The 26,346-nt window shown below is 44.3% G+C and overlaps 3 protein-coding genes across 5 annotated transcripts in view; 2 read left to right on the plus strand and 1 right to left on the minus strand.

Moving 5' to 3' along the window:
- Positions 1–150: 150 nt before the first annotated feature.
- Positions 151–8,660, minus strand: OGFOD1 (2-oxoglutarate and iron dependent oxygenase domain containing 1). Its single transcript, XM_062499728.1, has 13 exons — positions 8,510–8,660; positions 8,273–8,418; positions 8,134–8,180; positions 7,579–7,679; positions 7,066–7,182; positions 6,178–6,269; positions 5,004–5,129; positions 4,549–4,662; positions 4,151–4,230; positions 3,745–4,034; positions 2,714–2,836; positions 1,822–1,880; positions 151–1,281 (listed from the first exon to the last, which is right to left on the minus strand). The coding sequence occupies exons 1-13, from the start codon at positions 8,658–8,660 to the stop codon at positions 1,120–1,122; spliced, it is 1,608 nt and encodes a 535-aa protein (XP_062355712.1). The 3' UTR covers positions 151–1,119.
- A 176-nt stretch (positions 8,661–8,836) lies between these two features.
- On the plus strand, positions 8,837–16,162 carry NUDT21 (nudix hydrolase 21). Its single transcript, XM_062500319.1, has 7 exons — positions 8,837–9,022; positions 11,188–11,388; positions 12,580–12,643; positions 13,310–13,399; positions 14,054–14,129; positions 14,492–14,606; positions 15,874–16,162. Exons 1-7 carry the CDS (start codon positions 8,907–8,909, stop codon positions 15,893–15,895), a joined length of 684 nt encoding a protein of 227 aa, XP_062356303.1. The 5' UTR covers positions 8,837–8,906; the 3' UTR covers positions 15,896–16,162.
- The window catches only part of AMFR (autocrine motility factor receptor), a 30,222-nt gene continuing 19,790 nt past the window's right edge, over positions 15,915–26,346 (plus strand). Inside the window, exons 1-4 of one of the 3 annotated variants that reach the window (XM_062500318.1) lie at positions 15,915–16,026; positions 19,518–19,610; positions 21,415–21,579; positions 23,375–23,527. In XM_062500318.1, the coding sequence (XP_062356302.1) occupies positions 16,024–16,026; positions 19,518–19,610; positions 21,415–21,579; positions 23,375–23,527 (414 nt within the window). In that variant the 5' untranslated portion in view covers positions 15,915–16,023. Of the gene's footprint in view, positions 16,027–17,772; positions 18,053–19,517; positions 19,611–21,414; positions 21,580–23,374; positions 23,528–26,346 lie in introns of those variants that run through there. The other 2 variants (XM_062500316.1, XM_062500317.1) reach the window with 2 other exon arrangements.

A 26,346-nucleotide genomic window follows, 5' to 3' on the forward strand; every position in this document is an offset into this window, starting at 1 on the left:
AGTTTCAGGCAAGCAGGTGCAGGCCAGGGCCGAGCCTCCACCAGGGTGTTCTGCACTCTGGTTGTTTCCTGAAGCATTGGTACAGCTCTGCTGCACCTCTTGGTGTGCTGGACTTCAGAAGTGAAGTCCTGCTTGCAGTGAATGTGGACCAGGTGCTCAGTATTCAAAATGTGCAAGAAAGGGTTGCACTAAGGCCATTCACTGCCTTTCTTGTAGTGGTTACCACAGGATGTGGCTGGCTGTTGTCTCAAATCATCTGAGCTGATCTCCAGTGACGGAAGCCATGTTAAAACTCAGCAGAGCTCAGGACATAACTGAAAGGACACAAGGCCATGTTGTTGGGTGATCTCCCTACTACCTGTGGACACCAAGCCAGTAAAAGGTTAAGTTGCCTCATTCTTGCTTCCAGTCCCTGACCCCTGTTCTGAGGCTAGAGCTCAGAGCTGTCTGCTATCCACCCAAGGAGAGTGTGCAGGAGCAGGTTTCTTGGCTGTTCAGCTTGTAAATTCTTTGGAAAAAGGGCTGCATCTGTATGTCTGCACAGCATTTAGCATAATAAAGTCCTGCTCCTTGTTATGGTGCCAAGTCATTCCCAGTGCCTTTACAGCCTCACTGTCTTCCTTCTCAACTCCACAGAGTTGTGCAGCTGGAAAAACCTCATATTTCCCATGGAGGCACCTTTATTTTTGTCTTGGGAATACAGTTAAGCCCCAGAAAAGGTCCTGGGCATTTTTTAACAGAACTTGCCTGACCAGTGTATGAAATATTTAACTGACCCACTTCCTTTTAATTTTTTTAATAAAATTGGTCAGCACCTTGGGCAATGTACAGTAATTCTCAGCCTGATGGGTCAGAGATGCCACTGTGCTGCTCCCCTGAGAGAACAGCTGGAAAGCTGACAGTTGTGTGACAGTCTCACCCACAGAGCACTAAAAGCAGTTGAGAGCATGTTAGAATTTCCATTTTTGCAGTTAAAAAAAACAACCTGCCCCCACATTATGCAGTGTGATGGAGTTGAAAGAGCAAAGTTTGTCTGTGTTTAGGTCAGAGCTGAACACCTGGGTAGGAACCTGCCCACCACCTACCACTGTTGTCTGTGACAGTGGTCACAATGCACCATCACTCATAATAAACAAATGAAAAATCCCAAAATCCTGTTCTGTTTGGATGCTTGCTCAGGCGTGCCAAGCTTCGATGGTTGATGTATTTCACAAACTTCATAGTTTCCTTGTCTCTATAAACTAAGGCCAAGCAGTTGTCCTCTGGATTCACTGTCAACAGCTAGAGACACAAATATAAGGAATGAAATCAGTATCATAAAAATAGTTTTGATAAAATTCCTAAGAAAAAAACAAAGCAGTTTCAGAAGTTAGAACAAAGGTCTGGTGTTAGAAAATGAACTGTGACACTATTTTAGTTTTAATACCCTTTACCTGAAGCACTGTTATACATTAAGGGCTCCTTACTAGTATGACTGCTCAGCACTGGCACTGATGCTGAATGTGACCCTAGTGAACAGCATTTCCCTGGGAAAGTGTTATCCCTGCTACAGCTTTGTGTCCCTTCAAGGCAGGCTTCCCAAACGGCCCTGGGTGCAGGTGCTAGGAGGCACTCTCAGGGCCCAGGTCTCATGCTTCAGCTGAAAAGCAGCCTCTTGAAACTGAGGCCAGAGCTTCTCCCACGAGCAGTGACTGAGGCAAGGAGGCTCCAGTGTGCTACTGAGCACCCTCAGCATTATGTTGGCATTATGACAAAGTGTAATTATGTCTCTCCACCCTAAACAGTTTTATCTGATTTGCAGCTAGCAACTGAGGTTCTTACCTCTTCATCTTCACCTTTAGCAATGTAGGAAGTAAAGCCACCATATTCAGGATCCCAGTCTTAAAATAGAGAAAAAAAAGATTCTTAGAAACCCCTGTGCCGCTGTGCTGTCCAGGCTCCATGCAACCTTCCTGGAGATGCCATTTTTTCACCCCACTCCCCAGAGTTACTGGATACAGGGTAAGTATTTACCAGTCTATTTGTTTTCTTCTGTTCAGAAACAACTTGAAGCAAATGTACTACGCACGGTAGATGGGCTATTTAAAGTTGTGTGGTGCACTGCTACTCATCTGTAGAAAAGTTCTGCCCTTGCAGATATGCCACAGAATTTCAGTATACTCACATGTGCCAGATGGTTTCAGCTGTACATTCTGGCCTCATCTGGTTTAAAATGCTTGTGTTTAGATTTTTTTTTTTACCACTCTCTAACTAGCAATCAACCCAAAATGCCCAGACTTGGCTAAAGTAACTTCTGAAAACCCTGGGCTTTGTCAATTGGAGGTGTGGTGATAATTCCGATGAGGACAGGGGTGAAGCACTCTGGTGGTACTGTGGCCACACGACCAGCGTCCTTAGATCCATTGCTTAGGAGAGGAAAGGTCTGACAGGCTCAGCCTTTCCCCTGTCCAAGCGCCACCTCCTGGCGCAATGGGGAAAGGCCAGAGATGATTCCAAGGCCACAATCCCAAACTATTGCATGAGGACTACTGAAACCAGGGTTTATGCTGAAGTGAGGACTAGGACAAAGTCTACAGCCACCTCCTACGTAGGAAAAAGCATGGAAATTTTTAGCTGTTTTGGCTGCATTTTGGCACTGCTGAGAACTCAGAAGTCATTCCTTTATGCAAACCTTGTAAAAGGAGAGTCTGACATCTCTCTCTCATCCACTTACCTTCACAGCCACAGAAGAAGAGCAGGTCAAGAGCAAATTCTGTGGCTTGAGAGTCGTGGACAAGAGTGTAGTGTCCATGGGTCCAGCGTCGCAGCTCCCCCACACACACAGGGGTGCCTGAGCCTAGGAAAGGCACAAACACCCAGGGAGAGCCATGAAGCCACATCAACTCAAAGCATGTGAGGAGTTCACTGGTCTTGCACCACTGTGAAATTGTCTGCTGTCCCCAATGAAAATAGGGTAAAGCCACAGATCACATGTCAATATCTTTCCTAGAGATGACTCTAAGTTAGGTACTCTTTAAGTTTGAACAGTGTGTAGGAGTGGGACCAAGATTTGCTCCATACAGTAGCCTTTGTGCCTGGTAAGTGTTCTGGTGCGATTTTTTCAGTAGGACTTGTCTTTTTATTACCTTTTATTCCAGTGTCCACTAACTTGCCTGACCTAGTGCAGGATGAGCACTATCAAAAATTCTACCCTTAAACTTCGGAGTCATTTTAAATAAACATCACCAATCAAAATCCAAAACTAATCTTTGATAGTTGTCACTGCTGATAACTAAGTGGTTGTTTAGGCTGACAAGTGTTTTCTGAAAGGTTGAACCCTAGTTTTAGGTATCAACTTTCTAATTAAAAAAATTATTTTACTTCTGACTTGCTCATCTTCTTTTGGATTTATTATCTCATACAAGAATATGCTTTAGTGAGGCGGGGGTATGAGGATGTAGAACTAACTACATGTAACTATTGACAGTGAAACAAAAGATTAACAGCACCCCCCCCCCCCCCAGAAGTCCCACCCTTAAGACTTAGGTCTGTTCAAAATGGTATCTTCAAAAGTCATTGGTTTAGATTTACTCCAAATTCTTCTGCAATGCTGACTGATTTCAGATGATCAATTTAACATACTTCAGAAGTCCCATGTTTGTGCTAGTGCCTTGTGCTGGTTACAGTACAAGGTGAAACACTAGTTCCATGAAAATCACTGTGGATTTTGTTTGAATCCTTTCACACTGCTCCTGCTCTACTCACTGCTCTGTGTCTCGCCGTCCTGTGCTTCAGAGGTGTTCTCAGGCTGGTGTGGCTGATGGGGATTGCCATTAGCTGGTTGTTCAGTCTCTTCCTGCTCAGGTTTGGGACTGCTGTGCCCAGTGGCTGCTTGTCCTTCCCCAGCATCTTCATCCTCATCAGAGGGAGCTAGGAAGTGCAGTTTTAGGCCAGTGAAGTTGGAAAGCAGTAAAAATAAGGCCTCAGAGCGCAGCAGCTGCAGGAATTTCTTCAGGGTGTCTGGGAGGCTGTCTTCCTCTGCTGCCTCATATAGCCTGAAAGACAGCAGATGTATCTCCTTGTGGGAGAGCCAACAAGGACCATGTCAGTGCAGCCTCATGGCAACTCCTGCTCAGCCTGATCAGCAAGTGCAGCGCACTGTCATTCCCACCTTTTATTGGCTGGCCCCCGACTGCTCCACTGGATCTGTTTGTTCTCCAATGCTTCACATAGTAGTTGGTATTTCTCCTTCTAGGAGAAAGAGATGCATAAATGTTAACATTTAGCTCTCAGGAAAAGAAGGTTGAAGGCAAATATGTTATTTTTGTTGAGTCCCCATGCAGCAGTGTACAGGCAGTCAGAGGGGATCATTCCACAGAATCAGAGTGGTTGAGGCTGGGAAGGGCCCCTGGAGTTCACCTGGTCCATTCCCCTTTAGGTGTGAAACTTATGTGTTTTGTTTTAACAGATGTGCAAGCAAGCCCTTTCTCATCCTTCATGCCATGTGGTATCTGCCAGCCCCTCTGAGCAGTTCTGGCAGATCACTTCAGATTGAACCACTGGGCTCACCTTAAGAAAGTCTTTCAGGAGAATTTCTGATCGCTCCTCAAATTCCTCCTGGATTTGGGCTTGGGAGTTCACGTCCAAATAAACTAGATTGATCCACTCATACAATATTTCATGCTTCAAGGGAAACGGATTAGAACACTGTATTTTCAAAAGTGAAGAAGATTCCCCAATCCCTCCTACCAAGCTGGCCGCAGGGCTGGATTCCCACACACAAACACACTCCATTGCCTTATTTCATTGCACCACATGTATTCATCACATTCGCTGAACTGCTGTAGGTATGCAAAACATACAAAGATGCATAAGAAACTGGATACAAATATGGACAGGAAACGAAAAGGAGAATGGGATAAAGATTAAAGCATCCCCAGTGCATTGATGCATTCCCTAACAGGTATTACAAGAACAGGACAGAGACAGAAATGCAGATATACAGACATAGGCTTCTTACTCACATCACAGGGGATGTGTGGGCTTCTGGCCAAGGGGGCTTCAATCTGCCGTGCAGGTCTGGCCACAGACGGGCCGTGGAACCAACCGCTCACTGACAGGCGGCACTTCTGCGACAGAACTTCTGACACCTGCAACAACATCAGCAGCACGTCACTGCTTGGACAGGGACCAGCTGTAACAGGCACCATGCAAAATCGTGACAGCAGATGGACTTGGTTTCAAAGAGCTCACTGCACACACAGAAATGTCATACAGGGCTAGACCAGGATAGATTATCAGAGAGAGGCCTATTGTCCTGAAGTCTGTTGCAGGTTTCCAGAATTTCAGTCTTTTACTCTAAGCTCACAGAGAATCTATTCTCTCTCCCTCTGAGAGCATTGAGTCATGGGTTTTTAAGACAAAATTAAATCACAACCTGAAAACAATTAGAGCAGTGACCAAGTAGATGCTGCTGTTAAATAACAACTGAAAGACATAAATGACACAAAAATAACTCCCTAAGTAGCCTAAGTAAGGACATGCCCAATCTGTATCACTGATCATCTTCCTCTCCAGCCTTCTGTTCTCTGGCCCTGTTTGATACAGTCCCTGGTACTCTCGGGTGCACAGTAGTGTCAGATTCAGTCAGCTGTTTGTGTCACACAGATCCCCAAATTATTAATCTTGCTCCCAGGCATTTTACTGACAAGTGTCACAGAGCACTCCTTAACGGTATCAGCATTTCTGCTGCAGGGCACTGCACCATGTCTGTGTCACTGAGGGGGTACATCCAGATCTGCACAGTGCCCTTGCACTGTTGGGAAGATGATGGATGGCTTGAGGAGCTATTCTGGTGCAAAGTCATGACCACCACATCAAAAATGTAAGCTAGTTTAAAACAAGCCAACAAACAGAAACAAGTGAGAGCCAAATTCACAGCAGTGGCTTGCCAGGATAGTAACACAAAATAGAAATGGAAATTTTTCTTTCCCAGGATGATGCAGGTAGACTGATGGTTTAAAGTTGGCTTTGTTGGTTCTTGTCCTCAAAGTCCTTGAAGCCCTCTCTTTAGCACACAACACTTAGCATGAGTACCCACTCTACCCACTTCTTCCTCCCCATCGGGACTGTAATAACATACAGAATGAATAACCACAACAATGAGGACTAAGAAATTAACAAGAGACAGTTCCTTGCCTGGTGGAAAGAGACTGGAGACACTTCAAAGAAAACCAGCGTGTTCCATGAAGGCATTAATGACTTGGTGATTTGCTGCGGCTGAAAGTGTTCTGAAGAAGAAAACATACCCTGGTTAAGACACAAACTAGGACTTCTCTCTGACTTCATGACTCTGTGACTGGAGGGACACCTGGGTATCAGAACAAGGGCTTGGTGGAGAATAAGTGCACCTCTGCATGGAGACAGGAAGAGAGAGTTGGGGCTGTTCAGCTTGGAAAAGAGAAGGTTCTGGGGCAACCTAAAGCCTCTTCTAGTGCCAAAAGGAGCTAGTAAGAGTGCTGTAGAAGGACTTGGGACAGACAAGGGCATGGAATAACAGAACAAGGAAGAATGGCTTCAAACAAAGGGTGACTTTAGCTATTAGAAAAGAATTCCTTACTATGAGCAGCAAGGCACTGAAGCAGTTTGTCCAGAGAAACTGTATATGCCCCACCCTACAAATGCTCAGTGGGGTTTGCAGCAACCTGGTCTAGTAGACAGTGACCTGCCTACAGCAGGTGGTCTGGAACAAGATGAGCTTTAAGATCCCTTCCAGCCCAAACCATTCTGTGGTCATGCTGCTGGGAAGTCACTGTCATCAGTCTGGAGTTCCAAGCACATTTACTGGCATTGCTTCCATCTTGCCTCTACTCTTGACCCTTCCAAAAGTTTGTCTGCTGTTGCCTGTTAGCACTGTCCACAAAGTCTGCTACAGCCCATCCCTAAGGGGCATATTTTACTTATACATCAGCTTCTCTGAACAAAGGAGAAACTCTATCTGTCTTCTACTGTTTGAGGTGAGCTGCTGCAAGGGGCACATAAGCTTCATCTTTTTCATCCACCTGAGGCTGAGCTTGGAGCTTTTACCGTCTGTGCTGTACAGATCCAATGTTCCCCCGTCACTTTTCTCCCAGGGTGGGACGAGGTAGAGGATGAAAGCGATTCTCCGACCTTCCAGTTCATCATCGTGGCATAGCAAGACATCTGCAATTACACACGTTTTGCTGCTGTACCATCTTTCCAGTACATGCATGATTCATTCTAACAACTGCTTCCCAGCTTTGTCCCCACAAGGACATGACAAGAAAAGACATGCTCTTTCCAAGAACTGCATTTTCACTCATCAGCATCACCAGCCTGAGTGGGACTTTCAGTTCTGTGGAACTGCACTGCAATTGACAGATTGAGCCACTCTGAAGGTACAGGCAGTTATAAACCAGCAACATTTTTTTCATATTTTGTACTTCATTTTCAGACACTGTTTTGCTGCTGACAGCCTCTGAGACCCTCTAGAACTAGAATGAAATTAGGTATTCTATACAGATTTTGTTCCCTACACATGCATAGAAGCTTTAGAGAAAAGATCACTTATAGACTGACCAGTATATTCATATTTAGCACAGGATATGTCAATAGTTGACTCCAGCACTATCTGAGTCACAGCAGAAAGCCACACTTGGAATTCTTCACACAGAGCATGCCTGAGAAGATAAGCACAGAGTAAATGTCTTCCTGTGTTATAAAACATACCATCTATCATAGACTAAACTAATTTATTATCTCCCAGCCAACTATTTAAACAGTTACAGATGCTGTTGCTGTGAGTGACAGTGTGTTCCTGTAGAACCACACAGGTGCTGGCCAGGAACAGCCCAGTACTCACAGCACTGCTGGCAATAACCAGCAGCAATGCAACCAGTCGGAAGGTGAACCGGGAAGTGTTCCAGAGGTGCCAGATTTAGGGGAGCTAAGTACGGATGAAAGCTTAATAGACTTCAATGCCCATGACAAGCACAGAGCAGATTCAGCGCTCCAGGGCCGGTTTTTGACCTCAGTACGGGGGCAGAAGGCGGCCACGCCGCGGGCCCACCCGCAATCGCCTCCCCTGTGGAGCCACCAAGGAAGAGCGGGCAAAGCCCCGAGCCCACGCTTTACCTCAGGGCGGCGATGCAGGGCTCCGGGCTTGCCCCCAGCTCCTCGGACTGCGGCGGCCCATGGAAGAGAAGAAGGGACGGGGGTTAGTGTGGCTCGGCTCGGCCCAGCTCGGCTCGGCTCAGCTCGGCCCTGGGCCCACCTGCCGCAGCGAGAGGAGATCGTTGTGCCTCCCGCGGAAGTCGAGGCCCAGCAGTTCATCCCGCAGCGCCTCTGCGAAAGCTGGGCCCGCCAGAAAACCGGGAATGACACCGTGCCGGAACGGTACCGGCTCCAGCACCACCGCTTCTGCAAAGGAAAGGCCGTCGGTAAGGGGCGGGGAGCCAGGACACGCTGTACCGTGCCGGAGCCGCTCCCCGCGGGCCCGGCCGGGCCGTACCGTGCCGGAGCCGCTCCCCGCGGGCCCAGGCCGCCCCCGCGCGCTCCCGCAGCGCCGCGTCCCCGAGGGCCGCGCAGAGCTCTGCGCGCGCCCCGCGCCTCCCGCGCTTGGCCGCCGCCGGCGCTGCCACTCCGCGACGCTTGGTGGCCATGGTACTGTCCGGCCGGACTACAACTCCCTGCGATCCCCGCGCCTCGCCCCTGGTGGCCAATCGGATCGCGCGGCAGCGGGACGGGAAGCCGCTGGCCAATGAGCGAGAGAGGCGGGGGCGGAGCGCGGTGGGTCCCGGCAGGCGGCGCGCGGCGCTGAGGGTTGGGCGGACGTTAATGGCGGACGCCGCTCCCGCCGCCCAGAAGTGATCGACCGCTCCCGCCGCCTGTTCCCGCCGCTTCTCGCCATGTCCGTGGTGCCGCCCAACCGCTCGCAGACCGGCTGGCCCCGCGGGGTGAACCAGTTCGGGAACAAGTACATCCAGCAGACGAAGCCGCTCACGCTGGAAAGGACCATCAACCTGTGAGCGCCGCCTCGGGCCTGCCCCGCTCTGCCCCTCCTGTCCTGCCCCTCTGGCGAGCTCGTGCCCCCTCCCTCGGCGTGCGCGGCGGGCTCTTCCCCCAGTGCCCGCCGTGCGAGGTCCGGAGGGTCCCGGCCCTTCGAAGGGCTGAGGGCACAGCGGCCGCAGAGCCCGAGTGCCCATAGGGGTCCCCCCTCACAGGGGCTGCTGAACCGCGCTGAGGGGACCGAGGGCTTGCCGGCCTTCGGGGGAGTGTGGAGTATTTGGTGTAAACGCGTTAGTGCTTAGAAACAGCGTCTGGCTCGGGAGGTGTGAACCCCAAGTAACACAGGAAAGGTTTAGGTGCGTTGAGCATCACAGACCATTTTGCGCTCTCATAGGCAGCCAGAACGGCAGCAGAGAGAGAGGGTTTTTTCTTGGCCTGGCTGGGATTTGGGCTGGCCCTGGGCAGTCAGTATGATGTGGCTGGATATGCCTGGTGTTTGTGGATCGTCTGGTACAGGTGTTGGAGTTAAAATTCAGAGTGTTTGCTGCTACAGGAAAACGTCATGGATACAAACTGCTTACTAATAAGCATTAATGTATTTTTTTATGAGAAGTCATATGTTTTTGCTTCTTCCAGTAAAGTAGTGGATTTGGGATGTGTTCTTTGCTATGTGCATCTGTCAAGTTGTAAAAACCAGCAAGTATTAGCTGCAACAGTCAATTCTCAATTTTAGCTATTAATCACTGACACTTTTCTGTTTTTTTTTTTTTTGACATAACTGAGTTTATTCACAGAGTCATGTGAAAGTTCAAAGATGAACTTCAGGAATTGAAATATTTCTATTGGATTTCTGAAGCAAATACTTGTCATGAAGCTGAGCTAGCAGCAGCATTTTTTTAAAGTCACAGCTGAGGGTTTTGATGTACAGACTAATACATCTACTTTAATATAGTATGGGTTAGTGTAATAGCTTATTATTAAAGCCATTTGTGTATCTAAAAATGGAAACAAATGGAAAAAGAAATGTAGATGGTTTTAAACTACAAGTGAAAGTAGGGGGGCTTGTTAGTAAATTAATCTGTGGTTTGGAAACTGCTCACTTGTCTACATGAGAAAAGGCTCTAACAATGGCAACTGGCTTGCTATTTTAACCACTGTAAAACATGAGGAAAATTGGAGGAGGAGGGGGGCTTGAATTTGAGGAGGGAAGAGTATATGTTACTAAAGTTTGACATGTTTGGGGAAAGAATCCATACCAAGAAGCATCTCAAGGAAAACATAAGATCAGTCATTTATTAATTCTGTTAATTTAGTTGCTGTGTGCCACAAGCCAGTAAAACCATGGTAGTAACTCATCACTGCTTTGCCCAGAACTATTTTCTTTTCCCTTTTGACTTAGCTGGATGATTCTTTCTTTCCTCCAGGTCTCCTGCCATCAGACCTCTCTGTTATATGGATTTAATTGTATAGTAACACTCCCCTGTTGCTCTCTGTGCTGTCTTGGACTGACCCATTTCTTGCCTAACCTTTCCTTTCTGTTCTGTTTTCAGTTCCTCTTACCTGGAAAAATCACTGAGTTTCCACTGTACTGTCACAAGCATGCAAGCTCCCAGTGCCAGCTCAACAGAGGGATCTGCTCACACTCTTACCCCAGGCTCCCAACCCTGTACTCAGAAACTCAGCATTACTCCTCTTCTGTGATCCACATGTCTGATTTCCCTCCCACTTCAAAACAAAACCACTTCTAACAGTTCAGTTTTCAGGCTCTCATAACATCTGCAGAAAAAAAACCTGCAGTCCTGTGCAGCTTCCTTCCTTCCCAGCAGAGCTTTTTCTCCAGTCTCTTTTCCAGCTCCTTTCAGAGCTTCAGCTGCCTTTTCCCTGCAGCGTGGAAATCAAAGAGGGTGGCTGTTGAATGACAGTTGGTTCTGTGCTTCTTTTCCTTCTTTTGAGCCTTCACCAGGCTAGAGTGCAGCTCAACAGAAGTGTCTGTGCTTGTGTGTTCCATAGTGCAGATCTCCATGGGACAGGGGCCTCATAAGCCACCAACAAGGATTTTAGCCCTGCGCTATGACTTACCCATCAAACAGTGAGGGGTCTGCCTCTGGCAGGCTAGGTGCTGTGTCATGGTGATTTAAAGTTAGATTTCTTGTTATGCTGTAACATTTTTTCCCCTTATAGGTATCCTCTGACAAATTACACCTTTGGCACAAAGGAGCCTCTGTATGAGAAGGACAGTTCCGTGGCAGCTCGGTTTCAGCGCATGAGAGAAGAGTTTGACAAGATTGGCATGAGGCGGACAGTGGAAGGAGTTCTGATTGTCCATGAGCACAGGCTGCCCCACGTGTTGTTACTGCAGCTGGGTACAACCTTTTTCAAGCTGTAAGTGTCTTGTTTCTTAAGTGTAACTTCAGTTTATTGTCACAGACCACGAAACATATGGGCTTGAAGTTACTTAAACTGTGGCAAACTGCTCAGTGTTTTGAATGGCATTCATTGCTCGTGAAGACTTAGTCTGGAAAGTATTTTTTGAACAGTGGGGTTTTAATCTAAAGTGTGTTTGACTGTGCTGGTGAGGGGGATGATTTAGTTTGGAATTGACTGGAAATCTTAGTTACAGTGCATCACTACAGTAAAATCTTGTTTAAAACTCATTGTCTGCAGTTGGTGTGCTGTGAATGCATTGCTGTTATGCTGAAAGCTGTTATGCTTCTGTAGCTTACACTAAGCCTATAAAAATGGGCAAGTGGAGGTCAAGGACTAACCCCTTGTAAATGCAGAATGATACCTGTTTACAAACTAATGGCTGACCTGGGATAGTGAGAAAGATAGGATCTAAATTTGAGAAAACTGCTTCAGTTCATCTCACAGATATCACAGCCAGAGTGAAGTTTTACTGTTTGAATATGACTGTAGTGATGGACGTGATTTTCTTTTTTAAACTAGATGGCCTTGACTTGTCTCATGTTGCTATGCTTGTGTTCTTCTGTTCTAACATTTTATATTGTTTTGTGTGTGTGTTAAGTATAATTTTACATCGAGATTAGTTTTTTTATTTGAAGGGTTGTTGCAGACAAACTAGGCAAGACTGTGAATGATTTGCAAAATGCTATAATGATGAAAATGAGTAATCCTGCATCATTTTCCTACATGAGTTTTATTTGCTACTTTCTGTGTGCTTCAGTGAGTGCTGGCTTTGTGATAAGAACAAATACAGGCAGTATTTACAGCCCTTCAGCTTCTGATTATTATTGTTAAAACTTTACCCTATAAAGGTCCCAGTTATTTTCATGTGTATTGTTGTGCTTTATCCTGCTGAACTGATGGTATTTTATGCAATGGTTATTTTTTAGGGTACATAAATAGCCATTTTAGTTTCAGTTTTGATGAAAATTGCTGCTGTCTTCAAATTCAGCCAAGCTAGATCTGGAACTTTTGACTTAAGAGCCATAAGTGAATTTGTAACTCCCTATCTGGAAGCATACTGGAAAACTTTGGTGGAACTTCTCATACTGTGCAGATTGGTAAATACAATAAAATAACTGTAGTTTTCATCATTGATTATTTTAACAGACCTGGTGGTGAACTGAATCCAGGAGAAGATGAGGTAGAAGGGCTCAAACGCTTAATGACAGAGGTCTGTTTTCTTTCATTATGTTGCTAAAGCAGAATTGCATTGCTGTATTATTTTAGAATTACCAGAATAAGCTAAAGTATTAGAGTAGTCTTCTTACCACTGTTGTTATTTTGTTGCTTTTGTGATGTTCTCAGGTAGTTAACAAATAAGGCAGTCAAGTTTTCATTTATCTGCATCATGAGTGTGGCTGACTCCTACCTGCTGCTCAAGTCCTGTGTTCATTTGCAGCTTTGCTTTCTGACTGGCTTCAGGCAAGTGAGTGTAGAGATGAGCAATAACATATGTTGTGGAGGACAACTGATGGGGACTTGCCTTTGAGATGGTCCTCCCAATGCTCCATTTTCTCCAAATAGCTAAATTAATTCTGCTAGATAATGTAATGATGTATTTAATTCTTCTCATTGCTCTGATAGGACTCAGTCCAACTGAGTACAGCATAGATTTTGAAAAGCTTTGTAGAGTGTCCTTGTCCTACCAGGTGAGGCTTTTACTAAAAAATCTCACTTAATACAAAAATACTCTACAATTCTATTGAAAGCTGTCTCAGAGCAGTTATGAACTACATCAGGCACATATTACAGCAAGTCTTTGTGCTTCCAGTATGTGTTTACTAAAACAACTTCCTTGAGGTAGTTTGAGGTCTGATTAGTACTGGATTTTTGATAGATACTGGGTCGTCAGGATGGTGTTCAGCAAGACTGGGTGATTGATGACTGCATTGGCAATTGGTGGAGACCAAACTTCGAACCTCCACAGGTGAGTACTCCCATGGGCTTCCATCTTTTTTGGTCAAGTTCTGTTTGTACTTCTAAAAGCCTTTAACCTTCCAGATGGGCTTCTTGAGTACCTGCTGCATGAGCAATTAGTTTTTCTGGGTTTTGTTATTTCATCTCCTTTCTGTGGCTGAAGAGAAACTACAGTCTTATTTTTAATGGAAACTCCCGTCTCCCTTCTTGCATTTGTCCTGATGGATGAGAAACCACTGGATGTAGTAGCTTCCAGTTCTGTGCTGAGACAGATGCACCATTTAAATTCCTTTTGTAGCCACAATGGAGACTTGCACTGCTGCTTATGGAACAGATGTCCTGTGAATAAATTAGTCTCACTACCCTATTTCTAAATGCTTTAATATTGAAAATCCTTACTTAGTTTGCTTTTATGCATTTGTTTTATTGGGTTGTTTTAACTGCTTGTGAGATTGGTGCCAGGCTTCAGAGCCTGTCAACAGTTGTGACAGCAACAGCATTCCTTTTTTAAGTACTTTCTCATGAAACTGGTTTTCTTTATTTGATGCCATGAAAGAGCAATATTGAAAGCTTGTGCAGGGCTTGATAATTTATAAAGTAGCACTTTAGATTACACAATATTTTCAAAGCTCTGTATAACTGTTTTTTACCATTTTTCTTCTAGTATCCATATATCCCAGCTCATATTACAAAGCCAAAAGAACACAAAAAGCTTTTTTTGGTTCAGCTTCAAGAAAAAGGTAAGTGTTTGTTTACATCAAAATGTTGCATCTGTAGCAATGTTTAAATGCTTGCATTTCACACAAGGAAAACCAGGTTGTGATTGTATGCTTGCAGTTGTCTGTGGTTGATCACTAACAAAGGCAAATGCTGGTATTTGTTTTGAAGGTAGATGATCCTTTGAACATGAGTTCTTAGTAAATTTTCATTCCTGCTCCTGCATCAGTCTGTGTACAACATGTGAATCCCACATTTAACTAGAAAAAGAATAAACCTGCTTCAGTGTTCCATGTAGAGAACTTGTTTTGAGGTCTATGCAAGACAATACCGTGGCTGAATGTGTGCTGGTTTTTCTGATTCATCAACTTGTATTTGTTTTTAGCTTTGTTTGCAGTCCCCAAAAATTACAAGCTGGTTGCTGCACCATTGTTTGAGCTCTATGACAATGCACCAGGATATGGACCCATTATTTCCAGCCTTCCTCAACTTTTGAGCAGGTATGTTGTATTTTTGTAGTGGTTCTTGGGAACACATTTGCTGTGGGACACCAGAGCAAGGCAAGGTGCTACAGAAACCAACTTGAAAAGGTGGCATCTATCCCAAAGATTCTGCTTCAGATGAGCTGTGATGGACACTTTTGAGGCACTGATCACAACTGGCTGGCACCAGAGTCCTACCTAGCAGTTTTAACTAAGGAAGACACAGAAGACAATGAGGATGAGGCTGTGCACAGACTGAGGAACAGCTTCTTGTAGCTATTGGGGACAGCTGGAGAGTTAAAGCCAGGATGTGAGTTTGAAGCACTGATTAAGATGTGCATATTATCACAGCTTTGTGCTAGTTTAATGTGGTGGGTTTTTTACACTTCCTAGTAGAGTTAATGGAATGTAGCATCTTTGTGAGACAAATACCTGTGGGGACAGCTGTATTTTTTCCTTTCTCTTGCAATATATACATGCTTTGACTTTCTTACCTGGAAATGGCTTGTGGCTTGTCTCCAGAGCTCACTAGTCTCACTGGTCTCTTATTTAAGAGAATGTTCATCATGCCAGGAGGCCCACAACCTGCCAGCTCTTCCTCAGGAAGAAGCTCTTCCTCTGTCTTCCTCTGTCACCTACCTACTATGATGAAAAAAGTATGTTAGCAGAATGTTAGCATTGGTGTTGCCCATAACATTCTTGTTTCCTGCTATTTTTCTCTCTAGCCCAGATTTGGCTTCCCCTCCTCTAAAGACAGCAAGTACTTCCTCTTGAGTACTAGCAAAATGCTGTCTGTTGTACAGGTTGGGTGGGCAGTGGTACAACAGACACGTCCAAAGTCTGGGCATTTGGAAGATGAGATGGATGCTTGCTTCCACAGTTATTTGTGAAACTTAGTTGGGAAAAATTCTCTCTTCAGTATATCTGTGTGTTGCCCTTGGAGCATGTAAGGTTGGCATGGCAGCACAAATGTTTTGAAAGAGTTGCTGATGGAGGAATGTAACTCTCATTGTGATGTATGTATTTATGAACCTATTTTAGGATATTAAATGTTAATATTTAGTTCTTCAACCATAAGAGACAGTTATGCAATGCTAGTGTAGGATTGGCTGTTAAAAATGATGCTTCCTGCTGTACTGTAAAGCTGTCTTGTTAAAAAATGCACTTCTGTCCCCTCAGGTGGAGGCTTACCCAAAGCAGAAACAAAACATTTCCTTATTCATTCAAAAACGCCCTTAAAAAAAAGAATGAAAATTCCTCACATGGTATAATTCTTTTAATTTAGGTTCAACTTTATTTACAACTGAATTCCTATATACCTGAAGACTCCAGTAGAAGCAGTCTCTGTGAGCACAGCTTTGAACTGTAGAGAAACGAATACGTGTGACACAAGGATTTTTTTGTCATTCTGTTCCTGAAGGCCACTAAACATTCTATGGTATGAACAGAGAAGTGAATCTCAACTGTTTAGCTAGAGAGATGGCAATGGGCTACCAGTGTTTAAATCCCTTTTCATTGTGATACTCACTGATTTTTTTTGTTTTGTACAACATTAAACAATATGGCTAAGATTCTGTTTGTCTTGGGTTTGGTTTGGTTTTTGGGTTTTTTTTATTTTTTTTTTCTGTTTATAATTGTTTTCTTTTTCCTTATTGTCTCTTACTTTTAGGTGCATATTTTAAACTTTAATACTTTTCCTCAGGGATACAGATGATCTTGGAATGAAGAGGAGGAGCTAAGCCATTTAGGGCCCTTTCAGATACTGCGATCTCTATCCCTGATCCCTGAGCAGGAAATATTCCTAGGATCAGGGAGAAATGAAATAGCATAAGTGGGTTCAATATCGTTTTGAGTCTTAATTAACTTGGAGACCAAACTCCTTTTCTGAGGGAGAACGAGTACTTAAAAGACAAGTGTAGCCTTTACCTTTTTTTACCAGAACTGATCTGTTTGTACAGGGCTTGGAGGACATGCAGCATGCATCTGTTCCTTCAGTGTCCCCTTAAGACAGTAACAGCCCCAAAGATTCTGTTGGATTGGTCTAAGATACATTTAAAATAGGGAAAGTGAAGTTAATTTTGTATATTTTTCCTTAGCTATGGGACAGAATTAGGGTCATGCTGAAACACTTAGCCAATACCACATGCAAGTGGTTCCATGCTATGCTGTCCTGTGCTGTCTCATCCTGCAAGGGATACCCTCACTTTTGCTTTTTCTCAACATTTCAGTCTCTTGTAGGCAGTAAATTCCAATTTTTCTAATTCTGGGGTTTTTACATGCTTGGCTAAATTTAAAGTCCAGTTGGATATGACACTTTCCAGTGCTTTTAGTCTTCCATAATTTTGCTCAATGAGTCTTTAAAAGATTTGTTTCCAAGTTCTGCCTCTGATCAGAAGATGTACTGTTGCTTGTGCACTGTCCTCTTTTATGAAGACAGGAGACTTGTCTGCTGCCAAGAGAACTGAATCTTGCCAAAGTGCTTGGCTGTGCTGCCATCTGCACTGGTAAGCAATGTACAGAACAATCCTGACAGCTTGGTGCTTTGGTCAAATTGAAGCTGTGCAGTATGGCGAATGTACTGCAAAATGCTGGGAAAGGTAGTGCAAGGGCTGTTCACTTTGGTCCTATGGATAGAAGGCCCAGACAGATGGTGAGTAGAATGTATGGTTTCTTAGCTGCCAGCTGGGGGAAATGAAGCTAGCAGAGAAGTGGAAAAGAGAATCCTTTTTGTCCGTGAAAGTAAGGAAGGGCAGGTGGAAGTTTAGAAGACTTGGTGCTGCAAGAACAAGGAACAGAGTGCAGCTTTCGAGCCCTGACACTTTAGAGCACCTCTCACCTTACTTTCCACACGGTAGTTCGTGAGACTAATTCTTGTTCCAGGCCGCCTGTGGAAGGGCGCTCCAGCAGTCTCTACGCGCTCTCCTCTGCCACCCTGCCTGTAGGTTTGGGGGCTCCCGCAGGCCGCTCCAATGCCCCCCGCACGGCTCCGGCGGGGCGGCCGCTGTCCCGGGCGCGGGGGGGTGCGGGGCAGGGCCGGGCCGGTGGAAGCGCCGCCCCGGCCGTGACTCAGCGCGCGGGGTGACGGGCGGACGCGGCGCCCGGAGCCGGGGCGCGGGGGGGGTTCGGGCCCGGTCTCTTTCCTTTGCCAAGCGCGGGCGGTTCGTCCGGCCCCGGGGAGGGGCGGCGGGGCGGTCGTTTAGCCGGGGAAGCGCGCCGGCCCGGGCGGTGGCGAGGGCTCCGCGATGCCGCTGCTGTTCCTGGAGCGCTTCCCCTGGCCCAGCCTCCGCACCTACACGGCGCTCAGCGCCCTGGCGCTGCTGGGCGCCGGCCTCAGCGCCTACCGCGCCCTCAGCCAGACGCCCGGCGGGGCGGCGGGCAGCGAGCCGGCCGAGCCTCAGCGCTGCTCCGGCCCACGGGCCCTGGACGTCGCCTACTACCTGCTCTCCGACAGTCTCTGCGTCTGGGTGAGCCTGGGGCGGCGGCGGGGCCTGCGGGCCCGCGGCCTGCGGGGCTGGCATCGGGATCGGCCTCTGCCGGCACCTCCCCGCGGCCGGGGAGAGGCGGGCGGGTCCGGGGGCTGTTTCGTTATTGTTGTTTGAAAACTGCTCGCGGAATAAAGAGGGGGCTCGGCTGGGTTTCCCCTGCCCGCCCCGCGCCGCCTCCGCCGCCGCTTCCCTTCCTGCCTGGCCGGGGCGGTGGGGCAGCCTTGGAGCCGAGCGCCCCGAGAGTTCAGCCTGCAGCTCGTGCTTCTCTTCCCGAGCGGCCCCGCTTGTCCTGGCTGGGGGGGTTTGGGAGAAGCTGTTGGGAGCGTTTGCCGCGGTCCCGGGGGCTTAAGCTTTGCCAAGTACTGCCCGACCTGCTCTGCTAGAAATCTGAGTAAGGGGCTGTCAGGTATTAGAGCCCAAGCCTTGCCTGCATTTATTTGTTTATTTTTTAAACAGCGCTGAAAATGTAGGTAAAAGGAAACGTAATCACAATTTAAGGAACAAAAAAAGGAAAATAATTATCTTTTTAAACCCACATCTCATAATGGTTTATGAATTTTGGCACACTGATTTGTAGTTGAAATAAAGGCTCTACAAGGGGATATTGGAAGCCTTGCTGAGTTGTTGCTGTTGAACTTTTCATGTGTCTGTCACTCGAAGGTGGCAGTAGTTGGACATCTGCTTCACAACATACTTACTTGCTTGACTGTGGTGCTGATTTTCAGTACACCAAACACGTTCCTCCTGTTGAAACCTGGTCCTCGGGGCCTTAAGAACCCTGGAAAAATTTATTGTACATGCTTTGGAAATGATAGGGAGAGACTTCTTCATTATCCACCTTTTAGCATTTTTAGTGTCCTGCTTAGGTCAAAAGTTAATTACAGGTGCCTTTGCCAAATGTGAGATAGCAGTTTTCCCAGGCCCATGTGTTCTGCTTCTTGCTACTTTGCTGTAAAGAAGTTTCCTAATAAAGCCTCAAGCAGTGTTGTTACTGAAGGGGTGTGTGCTATTCAGCATGTTTTGAGGCAACCTCTGAATCCTCTTACTGTAACAACAGATTCAAACTGGAGTTTTCTCATCTGCCATATGTTAAACAAAATGAGCATCTTGGTGATCTCTAATTTTTGTCCCCATGTTCTTTTATGAAATTTGCTAATCTGTATGAAGTAACTTACTGTGAAGAGGAGCACTTTGTTGACTTTATTGCTCTATCAAACTGACTGTGTTAGTATTTCTAGAAAAAAAGCAAAGCTAAGTGACTTAGCAGCTACTTCAGCGTCTTAGAAGAGGCCAGACTTAAATTTCACAAAAAAAGAAAAAAAAAAGAGGTGACTGATGGTGTTCTGTGAACAATTGCGGGCTTTCTTAGGCTCATTCATTCCCCTTCTCTCCCAAGCTAAATAGGGCGAAAGTATTTGTCACTGACTGCTTTAATTCTTTCCAGGTACTAGTGAACACTGCCTGCTGTTTTCTGATGCTGGTTGCAAAGCTAATCCAGTGTATGGTGTTTGGTCCTCTTCGTGTCAGCGAAAGGCAGGTGAGGCAGCAAACAAGGAAACAGTGAAACATGACAAATGGTGTGACTTTCTAAATGGAATTGCTGAAACTGAACAAAAAAAATAAATTTTACAGTGTATGTCTTACCATTTGGTTAGCTAGTATATCTACAGCCACAAGTTTCCAGTTTATTTCTAAGGAATATTTGTAAGTATTGTAATGCATTTTATAAGCCCGCAGTCAGCTTGAAAATCCTGTTTCTTTAATGCACTCTGTCAAATTTCTTACAAGCCCACCTCACTTCAAAATATTTGTAATGTGTTTTTCTCTATCCTGCCTGCATCTGGCAGCATTTCTCCACTGCGTTTTGTAGTTGTCAGTGCTGGCAGTCTTGAGTTCCCTTTTCTTTTGTACCTTGACTGCTGGAGAAGTGCTTTTCATCCTCATACACTGAGTGGATGGTTTATCAGCCTGCAGATTTAAGAGGGAGTAGGCAAGAAAATCCCCAGAGAAAGAAGGTGAGCAGGACTGAAAACTGAGCCTGTTTAGCCCTGCTCTTGGCAATGTGAGAATGTTTGTAAAAATTCAACAAAGGGAACCATGAAAGCCCAGAGTTTTTAAAAACATGATCCTGCAGAAGGTGAAAGCAGCAGCAGGATGTTGAATGGTATCTCTATATTTTTTTTCAATGTAAGACAGATGCATAAGTTGCTTGTGTAAATGCAGTAGCAGTGGTTTGGAGCGTGTTCACATATTAAAAACGTCTGTAAAAAGAGTTCTTTAGGAGGAATCAGGCCATGATGATTTTTGACAGGCAGAACTGAGGCGCACAAAGCCTCATTAATAACTGTGGATCTCTCAAAGCCTTTTGTATTTGTAATTCATACCTTGTAGAGGCTCTAAGTGGTATGTTAAAACCGAAGGACTATCAAACTGTACTGGGCCAGATTTTCTTTCCAGTCCAGACTATAAGGATCTGGAATTTTAACTGGTGGTGGTTTTCAGGATGTTCTCTACCCTCTTAAACACTGAAGTGAATAGCAGTAGCAGTGTGTATCCACTTGTGTTTGGACAGTTTGGGAGTTTGCCTCAGCTGTCATGTAAATGAAAGCTGATTATTAGTACTGCTGAGCCCAAAACAGCAGCATCATTAAGGAATTTAGGGCCTGTCTTAACTAAACTCCTGGTGACTTCATCGTGTACTTTAACAAAACACTTTGTTTCATGAATTTTTTTATCCCTTCCAAGCTGGCTTGCTCTCTGCTGCTTGAGAACATCATACTATTTCTTACATACTTCATGTGTATGGGAATGGTTTTATTTTCATTGCTCATCCATCTTGTTCTCTGCTGTAGGCATTGTGATTCTTAAGAACAGACTTCATCATCTTGTCTTAATCATCCGTATTTTTTGGCAGGTTTTTGGAAGCAAGGTGCTAGGCAATTTGGGCATCTTGAATAACTAACAGTGGCAGCTCTTCAAGCAGAGGTGACTGTGTTTGCAGCCTGGTAGCTGAGTTGCTTGGGCATGAAGAATCAAATTGAGACCAGACTTGCTTTGTGCTGAGCATTGTTTTAGGAATATATCAGGAAACTGCATTGTGTGCTGTGTAGCACAGTTATGCTGAAACAAGAAACTAGATAGACAGTAAAGTCTGCTAGTATTTTTACTTGAGTAAGAAACTTAACTACTCAAGATTTGTATGCAGAAGACTTTAGCTAATGTATTGTTGCATTTTTACTTCCATGATTTTTTTTCCTTTCCTTTTCTCTTTTCCCTTCCTTCTCTCCAATTTGTGAATTGTCAGTGCTTTCACTACAGTAACCAAGTCTTTTCCATTACAGCATCTCAAGGATAAATTCTGGAATTTCATTTTCTACAAGTTTATCTTCATTTTTGGTGTGCTGAATGTTCAGACAGTGGAAGAAGTAGTGATGTGGTGCCTCTGGTTCTCTGGACTTGTGTTTCTCCATCTGATGGTTCAGCTCTGCAAAGATCGCTTTGAATATGTAAGTTTTGATTAAGGGCTGTCTTTTGGGACATGCAAATTCTGTTTCTGGTTCAGGCACTGGCTCAGATAAGGTACAAACAGATCATTTAGACCTTTTCCACACCCTGCGGTACTGAGCACGTGCACTTCCCATTAGCTTCAAATACTTGCTTTAAAGTACAATGTCAATCTTACTCCTTCAGTTTTCCCATGAGACAAATGGAGCTGAAGACACTTATTTTCTTTAATAAATTGCTCCTTATATGTGCCCTGTAATTACTATTACATAACTGTATGAGATGGCTTCATAGCTCTCCTTAGTAAAGACATCTTAACAATAGAACGTCCCTTAGACTGGTGTGCTTTAGGATTGGCCTGTGGAGCCTGTTTCTGCAGATTCTGTGCTCAGGTTTCACACTCACTTAGATACACTAAGTGAGTGTGTAAGAATTTTGACTTTCAGTGTGTTTACAATATACTGTGTAATTTTCTCTCTAAGCTACATTCCACTTTCTGTTAATTCCACCAGGAATAAATTATGTGGAGATACAGAAATTGAAGGCTAGGCAAGAAAGAAGAAACTGTTATTTTAACAATGAATCTTGGCCTTTAAAATATAATGGGCCTGCATTTTCCTAGGCTTCTCTCTCCTGGCATAGTAGTTTGACCTGAATTAAATCCATACATTTATTTTTGGTAGATCTGGGCTTTGCAGGTCTGGGCTTTTTTTTTTCAATAATGTCCAGTAAGGCCTGTTAATTCACAGGTAGCTAAGCACTTAAATTTGAAACTGAATTGGCTAGGGTTAGGAAAATTGAGACAGCAGTGAACAAGGCAGTCATCTGGTATTTTTAGTGTTGTTCAGAAAGCTGTGAAAGAGCAAAGGTCACGTGAAGAAATTGTTATATTCCTTTTGCATTCAAAGCATGCATAGTAATTTTTTGCTTGGACAAATGATACTTGTATGATTTGCTTTGTGAAGATGGGGCATGTGGAGCTGAACCAGATACAAAGAAATAAGAAAGAATTAATTTGAAAACAAAACATGGGAATCGACTTTGTTGATTAGATCAGAGTGAAACTTTGGGCAACTCCTTCTTTCCTTGTCCTGTTCTTTTTCATCCTGGCTTAGAAAAAAAGGATGGACCAACATCCCCTTGGGTTGCCTTTGTTTTAAGCAGATGAGGTGTAGCCCTCTGTTAAGATAGTTTATAGAGATTTAGGACACTGTGCATGCTATTGAATGAGATGACTGTTTTTCAGCAAAATCTGTCCAGCAGTCTCTAGCTGCAGCTTAAATTTTTTCTTGGGTAGACTCTCTTTCTTCCAGAAGAAAATGACAGTGGAAGAACTACTGGACAAATGACAGCTGGAAGACCAAGCTGGACAAATTCAGATCAGTTGTTTGGTGAAAAATTGGCAAAACATTGCTTGAAGACTGTGTGTTATGTTAGGTGTCTTTGTAAAATACATATTAATCCTAAGCAGATGCTGTGGATTTGGTGCAGAAACTGCTGTGTTCCTGGTTTTCTTGCACAGGTGATTTAAACAGCTGAAATAATTATAATAATTGTAAATTAAAAAAAGGTGAATGTTACTGTAAATGACAGTAACATGAGTGAGGCTTTGGGATAGTGTGTGGGTTTAGCTTTATTCTTTATAATTTATTACTACATTGCACTGTGAAATTGGTTTTATTCTAGAAAGCAAAAGATTTTCCTGAATGAGGTCTTGTTTGGTGAGGTGACAGTGGAAGGCAGGGCGGATGAAGTACTCATTTAAACCTGTCATGTATTTATGTGTTTGTGTTTCAGCTTTCCTTTTCTCCTACCACACCCATGAGCAGCCACATCAGAGTGCTGGCCCTGCTCATAGCCATGCTCCTGTCCTGCTGTGGATTAGCAGTTGTCTGTGGAGTTGTTGGCTACACCCATGGCATGCACACATTGGCTTTCATGGCAGCAGAGGTGAGACTTTCTTCATATGTGTTGTGGTTTCTGCTTTGTCTTTGACCCCTGACTTGGGGGTATCCTGGTATACAGTGGATTTCCTTTTAATTCCCCTAAGAAAGAAACTTTGAAGACATGAACAAATCCTCCCATGTTCTCCAGTAGTTGCCAGATTGGCATGCTTTCTCTCTTTAACCTTTAACCCTGAAAAACATCTTAGTCTGAAGAAGAGAATGAGAGGATCGACCCATAAGATGATGCCAAAATCAAATGACAGCTTAGAAAAAGTAAAGATTGTGCTTCATGAGCATTGCAAGAAGGGTTGGTGAAACAGTGCTTGAGAGATGGAGAGAGTGTGCATCAAAGTGTAGTGTGCACTTCAGCATCTTTCTTTGAGGTTGTATTTTCTATTTAATTTCTTTCCAAAAGGAGTGAGACATCCTTTCCTTAAGGCATACTCATGGGATTTGCTTATGTTTGTGTAATGAGTTGTATCTCACCTGAGATGAGCATTTCTTTGCACTGTGGACTAAACATAAGTATGTTCGTGGAGTGAGCATCAGTACGTTTTTGATGTTGTGATGGGTTGTTGCACTCTGCCTGAGGAAGTGATAATCTTAAACAAAGGAGAGAATCCAATCCAAGTATGTTGTGTTAGCACATCATTAGTTCTGTTTACAAATCACATGTACAATTTATTTTTCTTCTCCCATCTTGAATTCATTATTGGAGTTAGGGAGCAGGAAGGAAAACAACTGATAGTAGGGGAGAGTATGATGCTTATCACACCACAGTTCAGTTATTCAATACATCACTTTATTTTTCCATGAAGATGAGATTATGCAAGACCAGATTTGTAACTAAACAGTGGAGGGCTATTGGAAGATTTAGTGGTGTCTCTAAAAGGTGGGGTCTTGTTGGTGTCATGTCTCTTATCTTGGCTTGCCAGAAGGATTATCAGCATTGCACCTTCTCGGGTAGGTTAGTCAGGGGATGTTGTGGTGCCTGTGTTGCCTCCTCAGCGCTGTGCTATGTGGTAGTGTGAGTGTTTGGGGTTGCAGAATGGAGCCCAGTTGTTCATTTTAGTGGGAGCTGTTCTGTGTGCTGATTAAGGAAGGAGTGGCTCAGTCAGTGGAAGTGTGGGGTGTCCAGCCAAGCCCTGGATCCCCTGCTGTGCTACTGGTGGCAGCGAGGAACTTTGTGGGGAATGCAGAAGAAAAGGTCTCCTAGCTTTGCTTGCAGCCACTGTTTTTTGAGAGCATTCCTGAGCTGAGGGCTGTACAAACCCACTGGGTTTGATAGTCCCAGATGTCACTGGAAAGTTGTCTGATCATTCATTGTACTTGTTTGTATGTTAGCCTCTGTAATATCCAAAGGCAACAAATTCCACGTTTATTTGGCTTTGTGTACATGAAAGAGCTCTTTGAGTTGTTCTTGTGTTTGATAATCACAGAATTATTTGGGTTGGAAAGGATCTTAAAGATCACCTAGTTCCAACCACCCTGCCATGGGCCGGGAGTAATGTCCTTAGCTATTATCAAATACAGTTATGATGAAAATAAGCAAAGAATCATTCCCTGTTTAAGCTTTTTCATAGAATTTGTGATTTCATCATCCTTTTGCCTGTTCCTTTGTTGCCTTTCTTCTAAGCAAGAGAGTTCTAGTTAGTTTATTTTTTTTCTCGTAGGATATTGTATAATGTCTTGCCATTTTTGAGCATTTTAAATATTCCCTGTATGGATTGGGCAACAATGAATAATTTCCTTGGTTTTAATACCCAGCACTCATGTGAACAGAATAAAATATTTAGGTTTCTTTCTGTATGGGTACTGGCAGTGACACCTCATAGCAGACTTCAAACTCTTAGTAAAAAACAATAAATCTTTCAGACTGAAATGTTTTTCTGGTGATGGCTTGTGTGATGCTCCTTGAGAGGGACCCTGCCAAGTGTATTCCATTAGTGTGAATGAATTACATTAAGTTACATTAAGCTATTAATCCTTCTTCTGCAAACATTGATTTAGCTCAGGGTTTTCAATAAGGCAATGTTTTTGTTGTATTTTAGGTAACTTCCCTTGTTCTCTGTTGCTTGTGAGCATTTTTTTTTTTCTGCAGAGGGTGGATGTGAAATGTGCAAATGCCCAGAGAAAGTTGAGTAGGGACTTGTCTGTATTTTTGAGTAAACGTTAATCTTTTTTGCCTTAATATATGGTGTTCAAGATTTATAGTATAACAAGCAGTGTCCAGTCTGTCTTTGCATGTTATTTTTTAAAGCCAGCCTGTAAACAGTTGGAAGATATGTTGGGTATTGCAAAGGGTTAAATATGCATAGAAGTACTTTAAGAATGCTTTTGACAGTTGGAAAAAAAATATTCAAACCAACCAGCTTATTGCTACTTTGGGAAGGAAATTAGTGGTTTTGATAGTTTTTCAGTCCTGTTTGTAGTACTTATGCTGAAGGCATGCCATCAGACCAGTTTCACAGAAGTGGTTTCAAGTTGCTCATTGTAAATCCCCTGCATCTCAGTGTCACTTGGCCCCTGCTAACTACAGGGTGGTGTGGGCAGTCTCTGGGGGAAGCATGTCTGGTGTTTTTTACTGTGAGGATAGAATAAAGAGATGGAGCACTCTGTGCATGATGGATTACAGGGAGGTGATGGGGCCACCATCTCTTAGATGACAAGAGCCTGTGGAAGTGCAGTTACCTTTTTGGTGGCTTGTTTTTACACTTCTCATCTTATACTTTCTGATCTACTCAGTATTTTTCTCTGTACTTAGCCTAGAAACGTAAGTATGATTAAAGAGAGAAGTTATTTTAGCAACATTTACATCTCAGC

Source organism: Cinclus cinclus, chromosome 11, assembly GCF_963662255.1.
Source record: "Cinclus cinclus chromosome 11, bCinCin1.1, whole genome shotgun sequence".
In the NCBI taxonomy this organism is placed as follows: Eukaryota; Metazoa; Chordata; class Aves; order Passeriformes; family Cinclidae; genus Cinclus; species Cinclus cinclus.

What these genes read in the sequence shown, in the direction of transcription:
- NUDT21 (XM_062500319.1), top strand. Translation starts at nt 8,907, where the DNA reads ATGTCCGTGGTGCCGCCCAACCGCTCGCAGACCGGCTGGCCCCGCGGG. An exon ending in CTGGAAAGGACCATCAACCT is followed by an intron (nt 9,023 to 11,187) that starts GTGAGCGCCGCC and finishes TTCCCCTTATAG; the next exon opens with GTATCCTCTGACAAATTACA. An exon ending in GGTTCAGCTTCAAGAAAAAG is followed by an intron (nt 14,130 to 14,491) that starts GTAAGTGTTTGT and finishes ATTTGTTTTTAG; the next exon opens with CTTTGTTTGCAGTCCCCAAA.
- OGFOD1 (XM_062499728.1), bottom strand. Translation starts at nt 8,660, where the DNA reads ATGGCCACCAAGCGTCGCGGAGTGGCAGCGCCGGCGGCGGCCAAGCGC. An exon ending in CTCCAGTCTCTTTCCACCAG is followed by an intron (nt 5,130 to 6,177) that starts GCAAGGAACTGT and finishes ATGTTGTTGCAG; the next exon opens with GTGTCAGAAGTTCTGTCGCA. An exon ending in CTAAAGGTGAAGATGAAGAG is followed by an intron (nt 1,282 to 1,821) that starts GTAAGAACCTCA and finishes TTGTGTCTCTAG; the next exon opens with CTGTTGACAGTGAATCCAGA.